At 31.1% G+C, this 23,544-nt stretch overlaps 3 protein-coding genes and 2 long non-coding RNA genes across 5 annotated transcripts; 3 read left to right on the top strand and 2 right to left on the bottom strand.

The window, feature by feature from the left end:
• Nucleotides 1-449: 449 nt before the first annotated feature.
• LOC149093850 (uncharacterized) lies at nucleotides 450-1,070 on the top strand. The gene is made up of 2 exons (XR_016198567.1): nucleotides 450-679; nucleotides 760-1,070. It is a non-coding gene; the product is annotated as an uncharacterized LOC149093850 (long non-coding RNA).
• A 239-nt stretch (nucleotides 1,071-1,309) lies between these two features.
• Nucleotides 1,310-8,732, bottom strand: Actbeta (inhibin subunit beta). The gene is made up of 2 exons (XM_015926573.3): nucleotides 7,080-8,732; nucleotides 1,310-3,243 (listed from the first exon to the last, which is right to left on the bottom strand). The coding sequence occupies exons 1-2, from the start codon at nucleotides 7,858-7,860 to the stop codon at nucleotides 2,207-2,209; spliced, it is 1,818 nt and encodes a 605-aa protein (XP_015782059.2). The 5' UTR covers nucleotides 7,861-8,732; the 3' UTR covers nucleotides 1,310-2,206.
• On the top strand, nucleotides 8,151-13,925 carry LOC107359971 (uncharacterized). Its single transcript, XR_016198566.1, has 9 exons — nucleotides 8,151-8,289; nucleotides 8,404-8,564; nucleotides 10,371-10,519; nucleotides 10,589-11,450; nucleotides 11,542-11,664; nucleotides 11,774-12,124; nucleotides 12,234-12,928; nucleotides 13,008-13,089; nucleotides 13,402-13,925. It is a non-coding gene; the product is annotated as an uncharacterized LOC107359971 (long non-coding RNA).
• Nucleotides 13,926-15,275: 1,350 nt separating this feature from the next.
• LOC107360085 (gastric triacylglycerol lipase) lies at nucleotides 15,276-17,203 on the bottom strand. The gene is made up of 4 exons (XM_015926709.3): nucleotides 16,648-17,203; nucleotides 16,475-16,564; nucleotides 15,797-16,384; nucleotides 15,276-15,738 (listed from the first exon to the last, which is right to left on the bottom strand). Exons 1-4 carry the CDS (start codon nucleotides 17,117-17,119, stop codon nucleotides 15,617-15,619), a joined length of 1,272 nt encoding a protein of 423 aa, XP_015782195.1. The 5' UTR covers nucleotides 17,120-17,203; the 3' UTR covers nucleotides 15,276-15,616.
• Nucleotides 17,204-19,528: 2,325 nt separating this feature from the next.
• LOC107359380 (ATP-binding cassette sub-family G member 1-like) lies at nucleotides 19,529-23,398 on the top strand. Its single transcript, XM_025160256.2, has 2 exons — nucleotides 19,529-21,635; nucleotides 22,351-23,398. Exons 1-2 carry the CDS (start codon nucleotides 19,813-19,815, stop codon nucleotides 22,688-22,690), a joined length of 2,163 nt encoding a protein of 720 aa, XP_025016024.2. The 5' UTR covers nucleotides 19,529-19,812; the 3' UTR covers nucleotides 22,691-23,398.
• The last annotated feature ends 146 nt before the right edge of the window (nucleotides 23,399-23,544 follow it).

A 23,544-nucleotide genomic window follows, 5' to 3' on the forward strand; every position in this document is an offset into this window, starting at 1 on the left:
GTAAGAAACAAAATTATAACCTAATCATCTAACAAATGGTAATGATTAGGTACGGAAGTTGAGCTTACAATTACAATTTACCGTTGATGTTCAAATCTGGATTAAGGTCTAACCAACAGTTAATGAACCTATCAATGATCAATGTGTTGGATTAATTGAAATGATTTTACAATAGTTTACATCTAAAATGGTTAATGTAAGGCTGGTTAAGTGTTTCAACTCCGGGTTGACTGTTTATCGATACCCCATTTCCAGGTCAATAAGGTAAGTTATTAGATGTTTAATTATATAAGATGATTATTAGCCGCATATTCATTATTAAAACCTTGTTGGTTAAAATAATAGACACCAATTTTTGATTTGGGTACAAAATAAAAATTAATTAACTCACTCAGAAAAACAATATAAAAACGATTGTCTAACCAGCTGAAATTTTAGTAACCTCAAGTTTTGTCAATCGATATATTGCTTTCAATCAACTGTTTCCCCAACGCGCCACTTTTAACACTTCATAATTGAAAATGTTTCACAAAAGTATTACTTTAATCATTGTGTTAATTTTTATCGGTGCTTCTGTCTGTTTAGCATCCAGAAAGTATCGTGAAGGATTGATCCTTGGTTATTTGATGGGATCTCAGAGTGGAAATCATCATCAACACACAATCCCATATCCAATCTAGTATGTAACCGTGATTTTAATGTTTGCCTTCCAGTTAGAAATAGATTTTAATTGTGTCTTCTTTTCTCTTCTTATCACAGCCTTCCTCACATGGGATACAGTTCATGTCATGGATACCATTGATTAATAAACGGAATAAATGCTGACCCTAACTCAGAAACCAAGGAAAAGTTACTCGTTTGAAGTTGTAACGGATTTCACTACCAGCTGAAGTAAACAATGAAACAATGCAAAGCTTTGTCAATATGTCCAGGTTAATTTAAATTACTTCATTTGTTAATTGTGTTTGTGTTCCCACTTTGTGTCAACCCTGTTCATAATGAATGCTCTCGCCCCTGTAATAAATCTTGTACATCCAACTGAAAATCGATTAAAAAAGGTAAAATAAAAACACTTTTTGTATTAAATTTAGTTCCTTATGCTTTGGATGTTGCTTGAATGTATTGAATATGGCAATCAATTAATGAATTACGCTTCTAATTATCTTACATATACTAAATTGATTCATAAATTGGTAATGATTGGGGTTTGATTAATGAAAGGAAAGTGGAAAATTGATAAATTTGTCTTTATTATCGCAACTTTTGTTGATCTTTGCACAAAAGTGAATTAGTTAAACAAAATTTGATCTTAAAATTGTAAACACATCACTGCTTTATTAATATTGCCACTTATTCAAATTGTGATTAGCCTTTCAGGTAAAACCATCAGTTTGATTATTACCTTTTTAAGTCACAAGCTAACAAATTTTGGTCCATAATGTAATGAGCATTTAATGCTCTGGCCTTGATTATAATTAATAATTAATTCATCTGATCCTAAAATGAAAAATGAAAGTTAGGATAAGTGTCTAAATTATGTTCACTGGGTGAACTATTAATACAATCACAAGCATATTTGCAAAAATTGGTTGATTGAATGATGAAAAAAAGATGAGACAAAACTGCTCTCAACAATAGTTTGATTATCACTTAATAATGAAGGAAAAGTGCTGCAAGGTGTCATTTCTTGTGGTCATTTATGTTGAAAATTGGTCAGGTAATATTGTCTTTTTATGTCACCAAATGTGCGTCGTCATAATCAATCGTAAAACTCTGATGTCTGATTTTAAAATGTTCGTGTCAATCTTGTTGTAATTATTGTCTTCGTTCAATTTTTCTTTCCATATAATTGTGGTTCAATCCTGGGAAATCATTATTTTCATCTATAATTAGCAAATCCTAAGTGTCTTTTTAAATTTAATTTATTATAATTATTGATTAAAGAAGTCTATGCTATCATGTATTCATCCATCTCAGAAAAAAATCTTTTCCTGATTCAGTTTTAACAGCTTCTAAAGTCACCAAGAAATCCGATGATGATGATGTTAAATTGGATAGGAAATAGAAGCATCAAGTACTGTTGAGGATGAGACTTGTTATGACAGGTTATGAACATAATGATATGTAAATGACAATAGTTTATCGTGATGGTGATTCTATTGATCATGGTGATGAAGATGAAGATGAAAATGAATGATAAGATCTGTCAAGCACAGCCACACTCTTCAACAATCATTTTAGGTAGATCAGCTTTAACTATGTTACTTCTAGGTCCTATGTAAATAAATGACATGGCTGAGAGACGAGTTGGTGCACAACATGGTGATATGGAAGCATATGGATTAACCTGACGGAATCTATCGATTATATAGGCATGATAATAAGCAAATACATCGGGTGTTTTCAATGGTTTGGTACAATCGCCGTAACAATAGTTAGCATAATATCCTTGTGGTGCAATAACCCAATTGTCCCAACCTAATTCGGTAAAATTGACGTATAATGATTGTTTACAGCAGTGTTTGAAATCGGTATCACAGGTTGGCAAATTATCTCGCTTTATCCTTTTAACGGTTTTAGGTTTAGTATTGATAACCAGAAAAGGACGGAATTGAGATCCTGACCATGTAGAAGTCGAAGTTGAAGTTGAAGATGAAGATGACGAAGAATGTGACTGTTTAGTTGAGATATTTCGTGTTTTCCATTCTTTTCCGTTCGTTTTATTTGAGTTGCTACCAGACTGTTTTGATTTAGTTGATTTGCTTGATTTACTGTTGGGTGAGTTGTTGGAATCAAAAAGTACAAATCTAACTTTACCCTCACACCCTGAACAGTCAACCATTAAAGTCAACTTATCTTTAGCTGTTGATGCTGATGAAAACCATCTTTGTATCTCATTTGCAATCTCAATCTGTTTCCATCCTGGCGATACAGACAATTTTTTCTTAACAATCTGTTCAAAATAAATATTCGATGTGGATGATGTTGATGATGGTGATTTGGATGATGACGGTGGTGCAAAGGTTTCATTATTGCTTACAACAGTTTTCCTATCTTTTGATATGTTTCGAACAGCAAATACAAATATATTAATACTATGGTTTTCCGACGATTGTTTTGAACTTTTATTTGAATCCCATGGTCTCAATTTAATCCATAAACTTGCTGATGTGACCTCTAGTGAATTGATGTTATTACTTGGTGGGGTTAATTCAAGTAGCGTATGTCCATTGATTTTCATCCCTGCAAAAGAAGAGAAAAAAACGGTAATTTTAATTAGAAATATCTCATTAGATGCAGAAAAGTAACAAATTAAATAACAAGCCAAACAATTTCTCAAGATATTCAGGCTTATTTATCACAAGTATTAACGATATCATGTATTAGACACCAGATTTAAATATGTGTGGTATTATACATGTTTGTAAAACTTACTACTGCGAATCAATCCTTTTGAACCTTATCTCATTTCAATATTTCTGCTCATCAATAACTGAGTTTTGGAATTGAATTTGATCAAAAATCTCTTGAACATTGAATAAACTAAAAGATATAAACCGAGTCATAATTAAAAACATTGAAACCATCAAAAACAATTGACAAAGAAAATGATAAAAAAATTAAGCTAAAATTGAGGTAAACTAGTGCCATCTAGTGAGACTGCATAGAGAATCTCGAAGTTGAAAAGTTAAATGTTTCATTAGATTTGAATTAAAACCTAAATTACTTCCATTCTGAATCAAGAATATCAAATTAAATCAGGAACAATTAGATGAGCTCAAATTCATGAACTTGAAGTAATTTTTTCAGATGTTTTCCTAACAAATTACAATCAACATTTTCCATTTCATGTCAAGCTAATTGTGTTGATTTGCAAAGAAAGAATCAGTAAATTATTGATTGAAAAATGATTACTTTTCTTCTCGTTTTAACAATCTTAACCATTTAATGTTAACCCAAACAGCAAAGAGTGAAAGTTTAGGTGTGACTCCAGACTAGATGACATTGACCTTTTTCAGATTCATTTTCTTGTCTGTTTCACCCAAAAATGAATCAAGTCTCACTATTGAACCCTTTTCTGGACTTTTTATTTATAAAACAAACCAACCATTGAATGGTCACATCTTTACATCATCAAAGGTAATTATCGAAGTAAAAGAAGCAATCAATTAATCATATTTGTCCAAAAGGAGACACAAAAAGTGAATCAATTTGTTAACCATTGACCTGCCGGGAATCATTTCTGATATACGATTGAACAGGAATCAAGTTTTAGTTGATTTAATCGTCTAAATATAAAATTAAAATTGTTTGATTTGAACAATTATAACCTCTAAATCACAATGAGTTAAAGGCAACCATTTAAATTGATTCAGTTTGATGTTGAAAAATTTTGAAAGGCATTGCAATTTGTTTTATGTTTAACTTATCAGGGATTATTTTAATTTTGATTGATTCAATGAAATTGATTATTTGGATATTTAAAGTTAATTATGAGCTCTAATAAAGAAATAGTCAATGTTGAAGTGAAATGTTTAAAGTAAGTGAAAAATGGAAGTGAAATTGATTGTAATAAATGCGGTTTCCCGGTGAGTTGAGATGATAATCAATCAAATTGCGGTTTAAATATGATAATAAGTTAATATAGTAATAGTAATTATTGCAATTATTAATTATGCATTTGGAAAGCAAAAAAAAGTGAAGGTAAAAATGATCAACAACAAAAAAATGGCACAAAAAAAGCTCAAGCTTATTACATGTTGTTTGTTATAATCAACATTAAATTTTACTTTGAACAAATAAACAGGGTGATTTAATTTTACCATTTCTTGATCAATTGCTTGTTTTGCCAAATTTGCAATTAATTAATAACAGATACACGCCCTTGATAATATTAATCAAGATTCAAAGCAAATTGACAACAACATCAACTGAAGTCACCCAGATAGACGATGAAATCATAAGGAAATATCAAGAAGATACAAAATATCCTTTTTGCTGAACAATCAACTGAGAATAGATTGCTCTAGCCTTTAGATTGACTAATATCAATTCACAATTAAACACATAAATAATGGTTAAACTGTGTATTTGGACAAATTAGGCAAAAAATGCGGAACAAAATAATGGTAAATGATTTATATGGAAGATGAATTAAGGAATGAATTGGAATGAATAGACATAGAAATGAGTCTGAAATTAACCTGATTGTCTGGGTTTTTGTAGACACAATTAATAGACGAGAGTTAAATTGAACTTCAACAGTTAACCATCAATTAACCCAACCCAATTTTCAATAATTTATCTTCAATTTTTAGGGTTAATCTCCTCAATTATATTTAATTTGGTCTAACACTACTTGTTAACCAGTTTTCAAAGTCAGTCCAGTCTCCATGTAATTTCATCACTCATCATATTCATCATCTTGTATTACGTTAGTTAAAGCTGAGATTGACAGAGGTGGATGATTTTCATCTTAAACTAACTCGTTACAACTCGTCCATCAAGGCATCACTTTAACCACTTATTATTACCCTGAAACAGATTCATTGAAACCATCAAAACACCATGCATTACAAATAAAAAATTGTAACATTTTAACTTTTGTTTTCCTTCTACATTTTGGAAATATTTAAATTTTTAAAGCTTCACCCTCATTGACCTGCCTTTACATACAAGACTAGACAAGCCAAGACAGCAATATCAAGTAAACCTGTTATAGACATAAAAAATTGTATTTCTTTACACGACTCAGTAACTTGGATTCAACAATCAATGATATTTTAAAAACTGGCATTTTCCATGTTTCTTTTTTTTGGGTTTGACCACTAGACACAACCTAACATTGCGCCGTCAATCAATTGTATAATTTTTTGGCTCGAGTAGTCTTTTAGGTCTTTAACCAGGTTTACCTTGCGGTTGATCAGACGACTGTAAAAGGCAATGCTATTAACCATATCAAGCAAAAAATTGAACCTAAATTGTTGAAATGTTGATGGAAGTTCAATTTTCCATTGTCAAGTTCAAGTCTATTTTGTCTAATGTTCAGCTGTTGGAGACTAAAACTAACCTAAAGTAGTTTATTCACCTTCAATCAATTAATTGATCATCGCATATTAATTACCTGAATTAACCCTTTTCATGGCATTTTCATGTTGAACAATATTTAAAATTCTTTGGACAGAATTGATGTTCCCAATTGTAGCTTTTAATGGTTACAATGGTTTTTATGTAATAATTTACCGTTCACTTGATAATAAAATACTACTTGAAATAATTAATTTGATAATTTTGAATTCGAAATTCTAATTATAATAAGAAAATCATTAATTTTTGTTTCTTGTGACATGAATATGAATAGTGTTCAATCAAGGTCTAATTCTGGTTTAACCACTCGTTTTTAACCACAATCAGCATCATTTGTCTTTAATCATCAATTTTACAATTTTTGCCTTCTTTTTTATTCATTTTCATCCTGATTGTTCAGAGTCAATACTGCATTTTCATCAGTAAATTAGCTCAATAGATCGGCATCATTTTTAACAATAGTACCTCTGTTTGGTGAAACTTACAGCATTTTGGAAATACTTGATTTTCAGGAATACAATCAATTTTTTAGGAAGAATCTTTGTTCATCAAACTATCTTGGATTGTTTAATCTTAAGATTTATTAATAAAATAATTACTAGTTTGATTGCTACTATTATAATTAAATGGTAATAACACACTTAAAGGGAGTCTTCGGTGTTTCTCATATTTTTAGGTTCAGTTAAGTTGTCTGAAGGGTTGAAAATAGAAAGGCATGAAAAGGGTTCAACAATTGTATTTATTTGAATGTCATATCGTAATAATTTATTTTTCATGTTTATTCCCTAAGTAAGTAATAAATTTTAATTATCATGTCTTACAGGCCTTAATAAATCAAATTCACGTTCATTAGTTGATATTTAATTCCATTAGGAAATGCAATGAATTAGATTTAAAGGTTGCCTGTTTGGTTTGGATAAGGTCAAAATAATAATGAAATTATGCTAATAATAGCTTGGTTTTACGATATTTAAAAAAAACTATAGACTTACCTGGTTCAGGAAAGGTAATAATTTCCGATGTAGTTCCATAATAATCATCACTTGTCTCGGGTGATTCATAATTATCATTATTATATTCAGTATATTCATTAGACTTGAGACCTTTTCCAGCTTGAGGTTGACTTGAAAGTGACTGGGTATATCCATGGGAACTTGGAACAGATGAGGCTAAAGATGAACGTGAATGTACTGATGGATGAGATGAGGTGGTTGATGATTTTGATGATTTTATTATTGGAGATAGCATGGCTGTTGTGGAAGGTGATGATATAACACCTTGATGGAATAGATTAGATTCGGATTCTTTTAGAGCTTCCAAGACCAGTTCTCTGGGTAATTGTGAAGTTACATTGGGTTGACTTTTCAATTGTAATTTAGATAAAATTTGGCTCTTAATTGCCTCTAATTTCAACTTAATAAACAAATCTTGGTCAAAAGAGGAGCACTTAACACAGGTTAAATCATTATCACTGTTGACCAAATTTTGTTTTACAGGATCAATCTCCTGGTTGTGGGTCAGCTTTCTCTCATGGTGATGTTGATTGGGTGAACTTGTGATCTCGTGGTGGTGACGATGATGCGAATGATGGCTATGCTGGTGGTGGTAATGATGATGTTGATGGTAATGTTGATTAGCACCAGAAAGTTTACCAGCATCCAACGTAGTCTTACCAATAACAGTGAACCGGGTTAGAACCAGGGTTAACAATAGAAATGTTTTACCATTAGCTGTCCCAATATTGAGAAACCATAAGATTGTTGAGGACTTCATCACTTTTCCATCCAGTGATCAATTTTTATAACAGTCACCACCACCACCTCCAGCTTGTAAACCCTCTATTAGGTGCAATTGATTGAAATAATTGAAAAAATTGAAGAAACAATTTTCAAAATAAAGATGGCAAGTTGTAATGTGGAGACCGGCCCTTCAATTTTACCGCTTGTTTCTCTTCGTAAAGCAAGTGGCTGGTTCAAAGTGTGTTTTGCATAAAAATTAACAGTAGTCTTTGTTTATATTTTAATTTGTTATAATCTAATTTACACTAAATTACTAATTTAATTGTCTAATTTTGTAGTTTCCTTAGTAAATTTAATTTGTGTCAAAATATTTGGTGAATTAAATTAACGTGAAAAAAGCTGTAAAAAACCATTTTTGGATAGAAACAAGTTCAATTTTAAGTTGAATGATGTTGCTTGTCTGGTAAGTTTAATTATTAATTATTAATTAAATGGTAAACTAAATTTTATCTATAAGTATTTATTATAGCATAATTTTTGCTTATAATTTGTTAATTTCTTTCTTTGCTCCTAATAGGTAATTGGCTATTAAAAGAAGATCAATCAATGGTGGTGATGGCAATGATGAGACTGGGTTTTTAACGAAAATATCAATATCATTAATTTACATTAAGGACATACAGATAAAGAGAGTTAACGAGGATATTTTAAAGACACATTAACAGGATTATTTGGTTGGTTAGTGTTTGGGTTTCGATTTGAGCTGAAACATTCAACTGACGAAGGAAAAGTGGCTGATTCTTTTCAAATGGAAACTTTCATGTGTGATTTTTTTTATTCAAGATGATAGAAGAGTGAGAGTCAGTGAGCATAGAGACGATAATAAGTGAGTAAATGGATGATAGAGGAGAGACTGTAAAATATCTAGGGTGAAGTGAGCTGAAAAAGTTGAATCTTAACAGCTTACGCATGAAACCTGAAGAGTCAACTTTTATAGTTGAACAAAGTTGGGTTAAAGTTACCATTAGTTTCTCTTCTTTACCATCAACTTAACCTCGTTGGTAACTATTGTGATTTGATTGCTGTTACATCGGACGCCTGTTTTCACCAAACAAATCAGATTTGACTGGAATTATAGAGAGTAATCACTTTCATTTCATGATGAGATCCATTTTCATAGCTGGTCATCTTTTGTTCATCTCGTTATTACTGTTGATAATGCATTATTTCTGGTTGAGCAAAGTTTGATCATTTTCACTCTACTTTAATTGTGAATACAAGTTTTGCACACTTAAAGCTTATAGAAAAAGAAATGATAGAAACTCTGTTTCTAATTGAGACATTTGTTTGTACCATTGAATTGATTTATGTGTACATTTAAACATTGGTGTTTTATTTATATTACTTGAAATCATGTCATATATTTCAAGTAATTTAAATTTTTACCCATTCAATACAATTGTTGTACGACTTGTAATACATTTAACTCAACCTTGAAAGCGAATAACCCAAAAAGATGAATTTAATTACATTCATTTGATTTAAACTGCATCTTTTTTTATTATCTCATCTCAAATAACAGCAATAATCATTAATTTACAGTTATTATTGGCTAACTTATTTGCTAGCGTAACCATAATAAGCTATTCATAACATATTCAGTAGCATAAATTGTAATGTAAATTATAGTTACATTTATAAATGTTTGTTACAAAGTAATCAAGATCGTTCTGGTATATTTTTGAGACAATTTAACAAAACTAATTGACGTATTCATGACTAATTCCCAGTGACAATCAAAATGTCAGGTAAACAAAAAGTTAACCTTGATTATAAACGAGTGTCAAGTTTCATTTTGCAAAATTCAATGGGAAAACATGAACAATTAGAAACAATTGACTGTTTTTTTCACTGAAAAACACGCTATTAATAACATATATAGACAATTATTTACCATTAAATGTCAAATTCAAGTTAAAAAGATAAATGAAGAACGAAATTGCTAATCACAATGATTATGAAATTCAGGGTAATCATAATGAATGAGAGTTTGTTAGAGGTTGATGGTTACAAGTGAAAGTAAAGGATGAAGCTAAATTTTACTCAATGATTTTCAGGATGCTCATCATCATCATCATCTTGAAAACCATGTTGAGTTTAACTTTTAATTTGCTAATTACTGTGAGCCAGGGCGGTCAAGATTACCTTGTAACCATGCAGAAAAAAGACTTCATCTTCATCATCTTCATCATCTTTCTCATCTTTCTCATCATCATCTTAGTAACTAATTGATAGCAACATTAGTTATTTGGTTGTCCATTGGTTTGCTTGTTTCTAGGCAAACTAAACCTCTGTAATAACTTATTACTTAACCCCTTAAGGCAGTTTTAATGAAAAAAAAACTTAACTTACTTTTTTGTCTTGATTCTCTGTCTTTTCCGTCAAATTTTAATTCCCAAACTAATCACATTAAGGGTATTAATTATCCGGAAATATTGATCTTAGCATAAACTAATTTTCATCGTTTTCTTCTAATCTTTTCAGGTTGTCATGAATTATACCGTTCATTTGTTACATAAAGGATTGCTGGACTTTTCATTCTGTCTTCAAAGTAAATTTTTGGCAATTTTATTAATCATGGCTGCTTTCGATTGTTCATTTGACTGCTCAATTGGTATATTTGTTAATTTAGTGTAAGTTGACAGATGAGATTGAATGTGTGATTTTTTTCTGATCAAATCGTTTTTCTTGTTTTTCATCAGGTTCCAGTGTGAAATCGCCAATCAATAATAAAGTCTGAGGGAAATGATAAGCAAATATATTCAATGAACCTCCTACTTTTCATCCAATCATTTGTCTTTCATCATCAACAACATCATCATCACATCATTACAACATCTTTAATTTAGTTGAGGTTAAAACAGCAGTTCGGTGTATGATAAATCGATGTGCATTCTTTCCCAGTCATCGTTCTCATGATTATTTTTCTGCTTATTCAACAAAATCATTTTCAATTTTTGATCATAAATGTTTTATCAATTATGCAAAGAAGTCAGTGAGCAAAAATAATTAACCTACAAGGAATCAGAAGCAGAATGATATAGTAAAAAAAAGATGAGCAGCAATTTTGATAAATGTTTTATTTTAATTCTCTGCCTTAATTATCAACTCGAAATGTTGGGCAACAAAAATGATATTAAGTCAGTTTTAAAATTATTAACAGCGACTGAAAATTTTGATTATCCACCGAAACAAAGGCAAATTTTATGGCTGAAACAGGAGAGGATAAAATGATGATCTCTGATGATGATGATGAGAGGATTGCAATAATCAGACCACCTCGGAGAGAATGGATAATGATTTTCTGGGTTCCTTCTTGATCATCTTTAAAAAAAGTGAAAAACACAAAACTAAACTCAGCATGGGTCAACCATTAATTCCCAATGGCCTCCGACTAAGCAAGTTAACACGTTGGTATTAGTGAGTTTATTAAAACATTACATATTACATGCTACTTGATGAGTTTTTATCTGTTGCGAGGCGGAAAAGAGGAATCATCAAGATGATCATCATGCTCAACATCATTATCAACATGATCGTTATTTACCTTTTTACAATAAAAAGGTAATAAAAAAACAATAAGTGAAATTTGTAGGCTTATTAACAGTTTGCCCGAGGTTCAATAATTGGTTACCTTTTGTTTTGAAAATATTAGATGGACCAGTGCTGCCTGAATCTGGATTCAAATGGTTCAAATTGGAGAGTAACATATCAATTTACTGATGATGGTTAACTATTTCACCAGTTTACCCAACAATAATTACAATTATAAGCAAATGTATGTAAAGCTTTTACATTAGATTTTCATCTTTCAAGGTTTCGTTATTTCTTTTAACTTTTTTTTAATATTATTACTTCTCTGTTTTTGATATTTTTTCTCACTCTAGATGAATGTTATCCTTGAAACTGGATTAATCGATTATGATTAACAACTTTGGTCCAACCATGAAATCTTCAGTCCTGTTTTCAATTTCTGTTTATGTTTAAATTGCTTCTCTGGTCCACCATAACAACATTATCTTATCAAAGATTTTTACCATTTTTCATGACGATTAAACTGATAAATTTGGTATCATCATCGGTGAGCTTGGATTCAACGGACAAGACAATCATTGCATCGATCAGCATTTGTAACCATGCACAGTATTTACCGATTGCAATTAAAACGTTGATTGTTTTCCCTCTCAATTACAATTGAGAGCGGCAATTATCAATAATATCGTTGTCAAATAAATCAGGTAAAGTGTTAATCTTTGAATTTATTAATGCTAATAAATAATAAATAAAATATAAAACACAATTTTCAATACAAATATTAACTTTTTTTATCTTTTCCTTAATTTACAGTTTGATCATATCATCTTTAGTATCTTCAAATGTATTCAATGAATCAAGGAATGTTTCTTACAAGATATTGGATAAAGTATATCGAGGAAATGATTTACTTTGAAACAATTATTCCTTACTTGAAGGTGGCTTATGATGTAAAAAGCAGATTGTGATCAAGTGCATGTTGCACCGTGAATATGATACTTTCAATTCACCAAAGAATGGTCATCTTTGGTGCAAAGATCTCTTATGGAAATGGTCAAATTTCAGTCTCATGAGCATCTAACAAGAAACAAGTCAAAAGGTTTTTGCTTCAGGTTAACCTTTAAATTAGATTGAAGCTAGACCAGAAGCAATGTTGATAATTATGATTTAATGATGATTAACTTAGTCTTGAAAAGAAACTCAAAATCAACTGTGAATCTAAACTAATGGTTGAATTTGATTGGCACCAGATTATTTGGCACCATCAATGATCCACTCGAAAGACGGTTTTAAATATCCAGACGCCTAATCCAATAATAAACCATCAACCTGAATCAACCTGAACCAAAAATCTCTCAGTAACCTGAATTCTGATTCAGCTCTGGCTATTTTCGGATATATAGTTCATGGCTTCCAGACTGTGTGAAAATTTTCTTGGTTTGGTCACAATTTTCACTAAATTTGATGCTATTTGATCACATATCGTATGCATGTATAGATGAATAAAGGTAAAATGATATTTATTATAATAAACTTGCACATAATTAATAGTTAACTAACCTTAGTGTGATTAAATTTTGATTTCAGGTTGATTGGGAATGCAATTTCTTGGTCTGGATAAGTTTAATATATAATGATGTTAACTAATTGTAACCAATGAATGGCAAAGGTTGGTAAACTTGTTTAAGTTAATTTTTGATTAGTGTTAAAATTGGGAAACAAGAGAACAAAAAAAACAAAAGTAAAAATTAAGCAAAATAATTGAATCAATATTTTCTTGCAATAGTTAATATAGTTGTATGTTTATATTTATGCCCAGTTTTAATGACTTTAACTCTAATATGTTTGCTTTACCTGTCCAGGTTGATAGTTAATATTGAAATTAAGCTTTATACTTTTCTTGTTGTTCTTTTTGTTCTTTTTGTTTTCAATGTTTTATGTTGATTAATGTAATTAAATATTTCTTCTTGCTATCTTCTAGTAACCATTATTAACAATTATTGATTATCATGGCTGTTTGACGTTAATTGGCTGTAATTAAAGCTCACTATGCTTTTCCTGTATCAACCTGCCTGGATGACCGTAAATGGTTTTATTAATATACACATTTGTAGTTGCAAGCCAGTTTCAGTTAATCGCCAACATTAATTACTGGACTGATTAATAAACTGATTTCTACTTCCAAGGTGTTGATTATCTTGAAAAATACCGATAATTAATCTTCTTGATCTGAATTTTTCTTTTTGTTGGCCGTTTCATTTATTTTCAATGAAACCGTTCATAAGAAAACTTGAGGCTTGGTGAGATGAAATTTAATTTTCTTCAAAAAAGGTTAAAACTCAAGTATATTTAGAATGACAAAATTGATTTTAATTTCAATATAATCAATAATTTCCTTAAAAAGTAACACATTTATCATTAACCAATGTACATGTATTGATGTGTTATATTGCCATAAATGTAAATAGAGTGATATTATATGGATAAAATTGATTTTAACAAGAAGATCAATTTTGCTACGTCAAATGTCAGTAATTATTTTTATTTGTTACATGTAATGTTTTACATGAAGTTGAAATAAAACACAACTACCTGTAGTTGCTGTTAATAGAGATAATTAATCGATTCTTATGAAGTAAAGTTGATTCAGATGTTAAATTGCGTCAATGGAACAATATTTACTCTTGAAAATTATCCTATTCTGATGCTTTAAATCAACTAATTCATTTTTTCATCGAAATTGGTTTCTAGTAAAAGCAACACATGAACAAGCTTTTGTTTAAATCAACTTCAGATTATTATAATTCATAATGATTAAGCGACAATTAGAAATGTTTCAACCAAAGGAAAGCTGCTGGCATCTATTGACACATTTTTCAAATAACCTCAGTTATTATTTTGATTCAAGATTTACTTTAATCATCTTTAAATTCCCGATTTTTATACTCACAAATTGATCATGAAAACAACATGTAAAATAACATTACTCTTGGGATGATTACTGAATGTAACATGAATGGTTTCAGTTAATAAGAAATAGCTGTATTAGCTGAATAGCCTTGTATAATAGATTAAAATGAAACAAAGCAAGTTTCATTGTAAATTGTAATTCTTGAGTTATGTCTTGTTCAATAGGCTTTGATTGACAATAAAAGGGTGATAATAGAGTGAATATTGAGAAAACAATGAAATAATTTAAGGAAATCAATCCTAGTTTTGTTATTGTAAGGAAACATCAGATGATCAATTTAACACTGCTTATTCAATCAATCTGCTTATCCAGTTTCGTAATGTTACCTTATATTTCTTGGCAAGGTTTATTAATTGTAATCTTGTATTGATGAAAACCTAGTTTTTTCATTATAAAATGAAAATTTATTTGTGATTTAATTTCAATTCATTTATTAGTACAAGCAGACTCACAATAACGACTGATTGCAAAATTATTTTTACTGACAAAACTGTTTTACTGTTTGAAATTAAGTCCTCGTAAAAATGAGTGCTAAAATTGCGAACTAAAAGATAATAAAAGATCTGATCGATAGTTCTTACAAAATTGGGTTCAAAATTGAAGTTTAGATCTCCTTTTGTACAGTTGAGGCACCAGACTTTTCCAGCAAACTCTACTTTTGCTCAAAAACAAAGTTTTATATACTATTTTAAAATCCTGGTCCAACAATGAACCAGAAACCTGGATAAAAAAGTCTTTTCCCTCACTCAATGTTATTGAATATGGATTCTGCATTTTCTCCTAAATCTCTATTTTCATGAATTTCTCAGGAATTTGAGTCCTGAGATGAGGCTTCCGTGCTGTGTAATTTTTTTCTTACAAGAGCCCACTCAGTTTGAACACAATTTGATGCAAAAATTTGATACATTTATTTATATATTGTATGTATAGATTGATGTGATTTAACGATATCAAAGATATAATTCAGGTCAACATAATAATTGAGTCTGTTAATGATGACAACAGATTATCTTAGAAGATATTAATTTAGATAGATTTTTACAATATTATAGCTCAAATTGTTTAACAATTTTATCTTTGATGGATTATTCATGCACAAAATAGTGATTCTAGGAATCAAAATAGACAAAAACAAAAACTAAATAATTGAGATTGTTGGATAAATATTTATCCATGTAAAAGGATAACGTCAAAAATGGATAACAAATCAATCAACAAAGGTAAATTACTGGAACTTCTTGAGCATATCCAACATTGGTTTGTGAACTTGATCGACAACATTCTTTGCCCAGATAAAATCTAGATGGCTAAATTGTTGGTCAGCAATTCGATATTCAGTGAAAGGAACTGTAATATAAAAAGGTGTCAAATTAGTTTAAATATGTCAGAAATAAAATCAAGTTACCTTTCAAAGATTTCCTTAAAGTTTCAACATCAGTAGGATCGGCAAAGACATCGTTGGCTGATCCCATAAGTATTATATTTTGAGATGTAATGGCACCAAGATCGTAAGCTGGTGGTTCAAAAGTTCCATATCTTTGATAGTTGATCAGCGCACCATAATCAAATTTAAGGAATCCTTTGTTGACAATATTCTGTCCAAAATGTAAAAGATTCCAGGCAGATGTTCCTCCCAAACCTTGCGAATAATAGACTGGAACTCGGGTGAAGTTGAATTGCTCGGCATCATAACCACAAACGAGGAAAAGAAGATTTCCACAGGCTGGTTGGACAACCTGTTGACCACATACTTGTTCAGCCATGAGGTCAAGTAAAACCTGTGGTGCAGTCAATTCCCCTCCAGCAACATAAAAAAAGTCCATTAAACCAGGAATTTCCGTTAAATAACGGATTGGTGATGTTATGTGAGTAACATGAGCTATTGGAGCCATTGCAATAAATGGTTTAATCTTGTCTGCATATTCAGGTTTTTCAGATAACAGTCCAAAAATGAGTAAAGTGCCTTGTGAATGTCCAACCCAGGCGAGATTTTCTGAAATTATTTACAGTCAAAAAATTACAAAATGTTAATCACTAAGATAGACCATAGCTATAGACCATAATAAACACTAATAACACTTACCAAATCCAGTTTTCTGCAAGATGTAATCAATCACTGCTGGCGAATCATAGGCGATCATTTCATCAAAAGAGATTCTCCAGAAACTTGGATCTATGAATAATAATTATCAATAATTAAACATTATAAACAACGTGGAGTTTAAAATATGATCACAAAAAGAAATCAAAGTTTACCTTTTTTTGGGTTAAGATTGGTATGGTTTCTGGAAAACTTGTTGCCTCTCGAATTGGGCATCCAAACATCGTAACCAAAATTAGAAAGAAAGTAGGCCAAATTACGACCTTCGGTGGTTATATCCACCGAACCTGTTCCATTTGTCCAATCAGCTGCAAATCCTCCAGCCGAGTTGACTAAGAAATGTACAGAGGAACCAAACAAACCATGTTGTAGGACAACTGGTTTGATCGTCTTTTTCCCAGCTGCTTTAAGAATCGGATTAACTACTCGTTGTACATTAATTATATAACCATCGTCAGTTGTTACATAATGTTGTTCACAAATAAAATTACGAGATTCAATTAACTGACATGGACTCAGACCACAGTCAGGATCAGATGAATAAAGCCAATCCGGAGTAGCATCGAGTCCTGATATACTTACAAAAAGTTTGGTGAAAATAGCAATAAACAAACAAATGTTTAACATGTTTGCTTTACAATTATCTATTTTATTAATTAATATGTTGTTAATAATAATTGTTGGGATGGAAGTCAATTGAAATGTAAATGATCAAGTTTTGTTTGAATTGCCCACGGATTTCTTATTTATATTTGATTTGATAATCATTATCAATGTAAATTGTTTTCACTCTTACGATATTATTATTACGTTACTACAAAAATATTATTAATAACATTATTATTATTGATTTTCAGATATTATTAATAAATTATTGGCTACTCTCTTTGATTGTTACCTATTTGTGTTTGATTTACATCTCATTTGGGCGATAAAATAACAAAAGATTCAAAGATTATTGCTATTGATTATTGTTTCCATTATCAATGAATGCAGAACTAGGAAAGCCCATTGTGAATTTTAATCACAATTAGTTAGATACTGTGACTATGAAGTATTCAGGCTAAAAGGGGATTTAATATAAAATTATATGAAAAGCATGATCATGATGTTGATAGTGATATTGAAAACAATGTTTTTCCTGAATCCTGTTTTGAAATGAAGCACCATTTTAAAGTTGACAGTTTTTTGGGTTTTGTCATTCATTCAAATTGATTATTTTTGGTCAATATTGTCCAAGTTTTAAGCTCAAACTTATCAAACACTTGATTCAACTTTCAGCAATCAGCTTCATGTTAAAGTATCACTTTTTTGCCAAACAAATGTTGGTGTCTTGAGTTTATATTTAGTGCAATTTTGGTGCCGTAATCACAGTTGTCCAAATTTTTCCAAAGATCATTGCAATTTGTATTTAGATGCTGTTTAAGTATTCAAAACAGAAGCAAATGGAAGCAAATCTATTTTATTACTAATATTTCAAGTTCTGACGCCAGTTATCATTTCGTTATTTATTTATTACCTTAACAAAATTTTTGACATTTTCATAATAACTATTATTATAATAATAATACGTAACATGCAATCTCAGTAACCTAAATACAATTCAGGGAAATGATAAGTTTAATTACAATACTTGATAAAAAAAATTGTTTTCTCTTCTCTTAAAAGGTGTGAGCCAAAAACTTGGAGACTTTGTGGGTTTGTAAGAGCATAAAAATTGAGTCCAATAATGCGATTGAAAAATTTCTCCCATCGACAATTTTCGAGAAAATAGAGGTCGATTCTGAAACTCTGATCGCCTTTTGTTCAGCCATGGAAGCAGATTTTTAAGTGAAACTCATTTCACTGATGTAACTTTTGATGATCAACCAGGAAATGCACTTATTTTGAGAAATAAAGTTTTTTGTTTCTGTACAAAAGATTAGTTCGATATTCAGTTAAACTGACCGCTCTCTGTGACCGTAAGAGTCAGAGAGCTAAACCTTATTACTAGTCGATGAAAATGGTTGATGCACATCAACGATAAAACACTTTTTTAAATCCATCAACAGTTCTCTGGATTTTGGCCATTGGCCTAAAAACTTCAATATTTCGAAAATGGTATCATCTACATTCACCATTCTTTGATTAATCAGTAGATTTTATTACGGACTAGAATATATTTAACTGAATACCGAATAAAATCTGATTTACTTCATTTAATAATGAGTATCCTTCTAACAGATCAAGATTTGTGTTTGAATAACCATTTACCTTTATCAATCCAGTCTCAAATCTGACAACATAAGTAATACAATGATATAACTTTGATAATTGTTATGGTCCATCTATTGATTGGTCAAAGAGTGATGATCGCAGGACTCAGTTTTTGTGCCCCTAAAACCCACCAAGTCCCAAATCATAATTCAAACGTTCGAGTTTTTGTTATCATTCCTTTTATTTTGTATTATGAATTCAAACACTGATTAATGGACAAAGCATATGGACTTTCCCTTTACTTTGCTATTTGAATCAAATTGATGTTGACTTGAGCTGTTGATGTTTACAATTCAATACACGTTTACCCCTTTTACCCTGTTAATTAGGTAGAAATAATTGTAATTATTAGATTAGAAGACAATAGTAGAAATTAAATTAGTTGGATAAGTAGGTATTGTTTAGATGACTGGAAAGGTAAATTGATTATAGCAGAGCAAACTTATGTATTTGAATTACTTAGCTTGATTGATGTCACATAATTTGTATTATAAGTTAATCAATTGGAAATGGTTTCTCATTAATACTCAATTTAACCGTATTTTTGAGTCTCTATTTGTAAAATTCAAGGCTATAATACAGCAAAATTTGGGCCTCAAATTGTAACTGTTTATTGAACAAGAAACATTTTTGTGTACTTAGCCTAGTGAGTAGATCAACATTGGTTTGTAACGGCAACGTATTGAACAACTGATTTACCAGTAAATGACAAGCATGAATTAATGGCTGAACAATTAATCAAGCTCAAATAATAAGCTGATTAATCAGTTTTTCTTGAAGTGAAAGTGAAATCCATTATTTAGGTTTCGGAAAAAGTAAAGTAGAGATTGAAATCTCCTGGTTATTGCAAAAAGCTTAGTTCAGTTATTACATTTGTATTTAATATTTTTAATCAACAAAAAAGGTAACAAATACCATTAGCAACAAAATTACAAGTTATCAATTAAATTCCATTGTGATGTTGATGTTTTATTTTTACTTTAAATCAAATGTGCATGCATACATCAATTGTGATTAATTGTGTTGTTTCATAGCGTTATCGTTATTTTTTGATAAACCCAACCATGGATTCTCATAAACTGGTTCATTTTTCTGAAACAACTGATAAATTGATAAATCATAATGAACAGTTGATCAAATTTCAAGATAAGTGTAAAAATGACTTCAGCATTGATTGGTTCAACCTTACTTATCGCCTTTACCCGTCACCCTTAAACAATTTGATCCATCGGTTTAAAAGAAAGAAAAGATTGACTGGAAATAAGACAATCTTGCGAGACTTGAATGGTACCTTTAAATCTGGTAAATTGTCAGCTATAATGGGTCCTTCAGGTTCGGGTAAAACGACTCTTATCGAGTGTTTAGCGGGAATCAGAGTGAAAGGGGTTGAAGGGGATCTGAGGTTGACTGGAAGATCAAGAGTGACCAAAGCATTTATCCCACAAGAAGACATTTTGTGTTCACAGTTGACTGTCCGAGAAGCTTTGATGTACTCATATGGGTTGAAGGTTGGTTCCAAGTTGATTGGGAAAAGGCCATATTCAACTCTTCCTGATTATGTTAAGGAAGCTTCGATAACGATTGGCCATTTAGCTCATCAACTCAATTTGACTGATTGTTTTGATGTCCGTATTTCGTCCATTAGTGGCGGTCAAAAGAAGCGAACTTCAATTGCACAGGAATTGGTTTCAAAGCCAGACGTTTTGTTAATGGATGAACCAACATCGGGTCTGGATTCATCTTCGTGTTATCAATTGATTAAACTGTTGCAACGTATAGCAAGTGAATCATCAATGGCAGTGATAATAACAATTCATCAACCATCATCAAGAACATTTAATCTACTTCAAGATGTTTACATGTTATCCTTCAATGGTAAAATCTTATTCCATGGTTTACCAAATCAGGTGGTTCCAACCCTGACAGCGGTTGGAGTCAAGTGTGATGTGTTTAATAACCCCGCTGATCTGCTCAATGAAGTGGCTTATGGGGAACACGGTTATGATGTTTTAGACAAGATGGTCAACAAAATGGATGCCAACTTCAATCCGTACAAATATTCAGACAATTACACAAATCATTTAAATAACGTGAAACCAAATGGATCAGTGCACTTATTTTCCAGGCCATTGTTACAGAGCTACTTCCAAAGCGAGGCGTCTTTTTTAAGCCAATTCAAGATTCTCATGTCTCGTCAACTTAAATTGTGTTTTCGTAATCAAATGTCTTCCACAGTGAGGATTGTGATAGCCATTCAAGCAGTTTTTGTTATTGGGTTAATGTATCCAAATAAAGGTCTTGCTGATGGCTGTGTTCCCGACTTGAGTCATATTCCGATATCTGATATTAAACAGATCAGAGGTTCGATTGAGAAACAAATTGTTGATTCTAAAGACAATGTCGGGTCACTGTTTTGGTTATTGTTTTTGATTTGTTTGGCAAATATGATGCCAATGTCTGCGATTATCCCAATTGATACCAAGCTTTTTTGTAAGGAGTTTGCCAATGGTTGGTATCGCATTGAGTCCTACTTTATAGCTCGTAATCTGGCTGATTTGCCTTTTATTTTACTGTGTGACTTCATCTCGGTAACGGGAATCTTTATCCTCACGGCACAACCGATGGATCGCTATAACAGTGCTCTTTTCATCTACATTTTGGTTTCTTTTAATGCAGCCACTCATGGGACCATTTTAGGAACAGTGTTTATGCACGATATAATGTCAGCAGTCTTTGCAACCCCCAACACCTTGCTTCCATTTATCCTGTTTTCGGGTTACTATACACGAATCAGTGGAATGCCCATTCTGTTCAGGTTCATTTCAATCATTTCTTATCCGAGATATGGATTTGAAGCTTTCATGGTGGCCATATTTGGCTATAACAGGTGAGATAATCTAAGAGTTTTTAAAGATAGATTACATTAGCAATTTGAAGAAACGATTATTCAATTTCTTTCACATCAAAGTCCATTTGGTGAAACTGATCAATTTTAATAAAGCTTTAAACGTTTATTCAATCGAGTCCCTCAGACATTAGACGGAAAATTTCAGGTACACAACTGTAGTATAATTAAAACACTTGAATTTAAAATATTGGAATTGATTAAATTGTCTATGGAATTGGAACTCTATTCACTTTGACCATTGTTTCAATGTCCATTGAAATACAAATGACTTACAATGTTAGTTTTCAACTTTTGCTTTATCAACACTTCTGATCATTCAATTTAATAAATGCTTAAATTGTTCATTAAATTATCATTTATTACCATGAAAGACTATTCAAATGCTATTTGTTTTCATCTTTATGGAATCAAAATTTTCCCTAACAATAAAAAACAAATAACACAAAATGGAAATAATGATTTTCTTAAACAATGAATAAAGCTAATGATGATTCTTGATTAATTCATCTTCGTCATCATGTTAATCACCATAAATGATTTACTTAATGGTAAATTCAATGACAAAGTGAAAATTGTTGAATCTTAATCTGTTTCTTTTTCTTTTAACGATTTCTTCTTTTCTCTTCTCTTTTAATTGTTGCTGGTATAATGTTGATTTCATGATGATTTTCAACTCTTGGATGGCCAATTAAAGATGTAAACCTGAAGGTGCTCAATCCCTGGTCCATGCTCGAGACGAGATGAACAATTTTCTGGATACAATGTTTCAAATAGCCCAGACCTCTTTGAAAGACTGGCACAATACGGAAGATTTTTCATCTCTCAAGAATCAAACAATCAACTTTACCAACGAAATCGCCGAAAGCGTTACCGGACCTTGGTTTAACGAGAACAATCGATCGGGATTATTTAATTATTTTGATATCCAAGACTCGGATTACAATTCATCGGTTTTGTCTCTAATCATATCTCTCATAGTTGGCCAACTGATTGCCTTTTTCATAACCAGATTGAAAAGCAAGTCAACCAGATGATGAACCCAAATCTTAACGGTTGTCCATTCATTTCATTTTCATAAGACTAGCTTTTAAATTCAATGAGCAGATGTGCTTGAGTTTAATGCTTTAATCAAAGACGCAGATTAAAAATTCTCAGAGTTTTAACCCAACCAGTCACCGACCATTAAAAGAGTCATTCAATCGGATAATGAGGATTCTTTACGAGGCCGATTAACTTCATTCAACTAGAGATAATTCTAGATGATACTGATGTTACTGATAAACTGAGTGGCTAACTCATCAGGAAGTTTTGAATACATTACAGAGCTTTTGCCTGTTAAGCTTTTTTTACACAGCAATCAATTGAATCACCCTTAGAGGCCATTGGCTCTTGGAAAGAAAACCTTGTGAAGTTGAAGCCTTTGATCTTGGGGACCGAGGAATAATTTATGCTATTAATGTCATGATTACACCAGAAACATATCAGTTAATCATTTATCCGTTTGAAGGGGTTATTTTTACCCAGTTTTTATCTGATTTTCAGAGTAAAATTCTTTAAATGCCATTTACCTGAAAGGAATGGGTAATTGAAATGGTCAATCATCATCTTTTCAATTTTCATTCTGTGTACTTTGCACATGAAATTCACTGTAAATATCATTGAATTGTTTGCGTTTTGACTAATCAAGTTGACTTCTAGTCCCACCAATTTGAATTAAATGTTGCAAGTTGAAGTCATCATAATTATGCTTCTTCAATTTTCCACCGGCCTTCAATGATTTCATATTTACTCATGTAACATTAACAATGCTCAAGAATCAACAGATTGATGGCTAGAAAGAGTAACATTCATCGATTGTACTTTTTTTCAATAATATCATCATTATATT

The sequence above is a fragment of the Tetranychus urticae genome, chromosome 2, assembly GCF_039701765.1.
Source record: "Tetranychus urticae isolate SD_2017Ah chromosome 2, NJAU_TeUrti_SD_1.0, whole genome shotgun sequence".
Taxonomy (NCBI): Eukaryota; Metazoa; Arthropoda; class Arachnida; order Trombidiformes; family Tetranychidae; genus Tetranychus; species Tetranychus urticae.

Excerpts from the sequence above, each read along its gene's own strand:
- Actbeta (XM_015926573.3), bottom strand. The coding sequence starts at position 7,860 with ATGAAGTCCTCAACAATCTTATGGTTTCTCAATATTGGGACAGCTAAT. Across the intron at positions 3,244-7,079 it reads TATTACCTTTCCTGAACCAG|GGATGAAAATCAATGGACAT; the intron begins GTAAGTCTATAG and ends CTTCTTTTGCAG.
- LOC107360085 (XM_015926709.3), bottom strand. The coding sequence starts at position 17,119 with ATGTTAAACATTTGTTTGTTTATTGCTATTTTCACCAAACTTTTTGTA. Across the intron at positions 16,565-16,647 it reads CAATCTTAACCCAAAAAAAG|ATCCAAGTTTCTGGAGAATC; the intron begins GTAAACTTTGAT and ends TATTATTCATAG. Across the intron at positions 16,385-16,474 it reads CTTGCAGAAAACTGGATTTG|AAAATCTCGCCTGGGTTGGA; the intron begins GTAAGTGTTATT and ends AAATAATTTCAG.
- LOC107359380 (XM_025160256.2), top strand. The coding sequence starts at position 19,813 with ATGGATTCTCATAAACTGGTTCATTTTTCTGAAACAACTGATAAATTG. Across the intron at positions 21,636-22,350 it reads GCCATATTTGGCTATAACAG|ATGTAAACCTGAAGGTGCTC; the intron begins GTGAGATAATCT and ends GGCCAATTAAAG.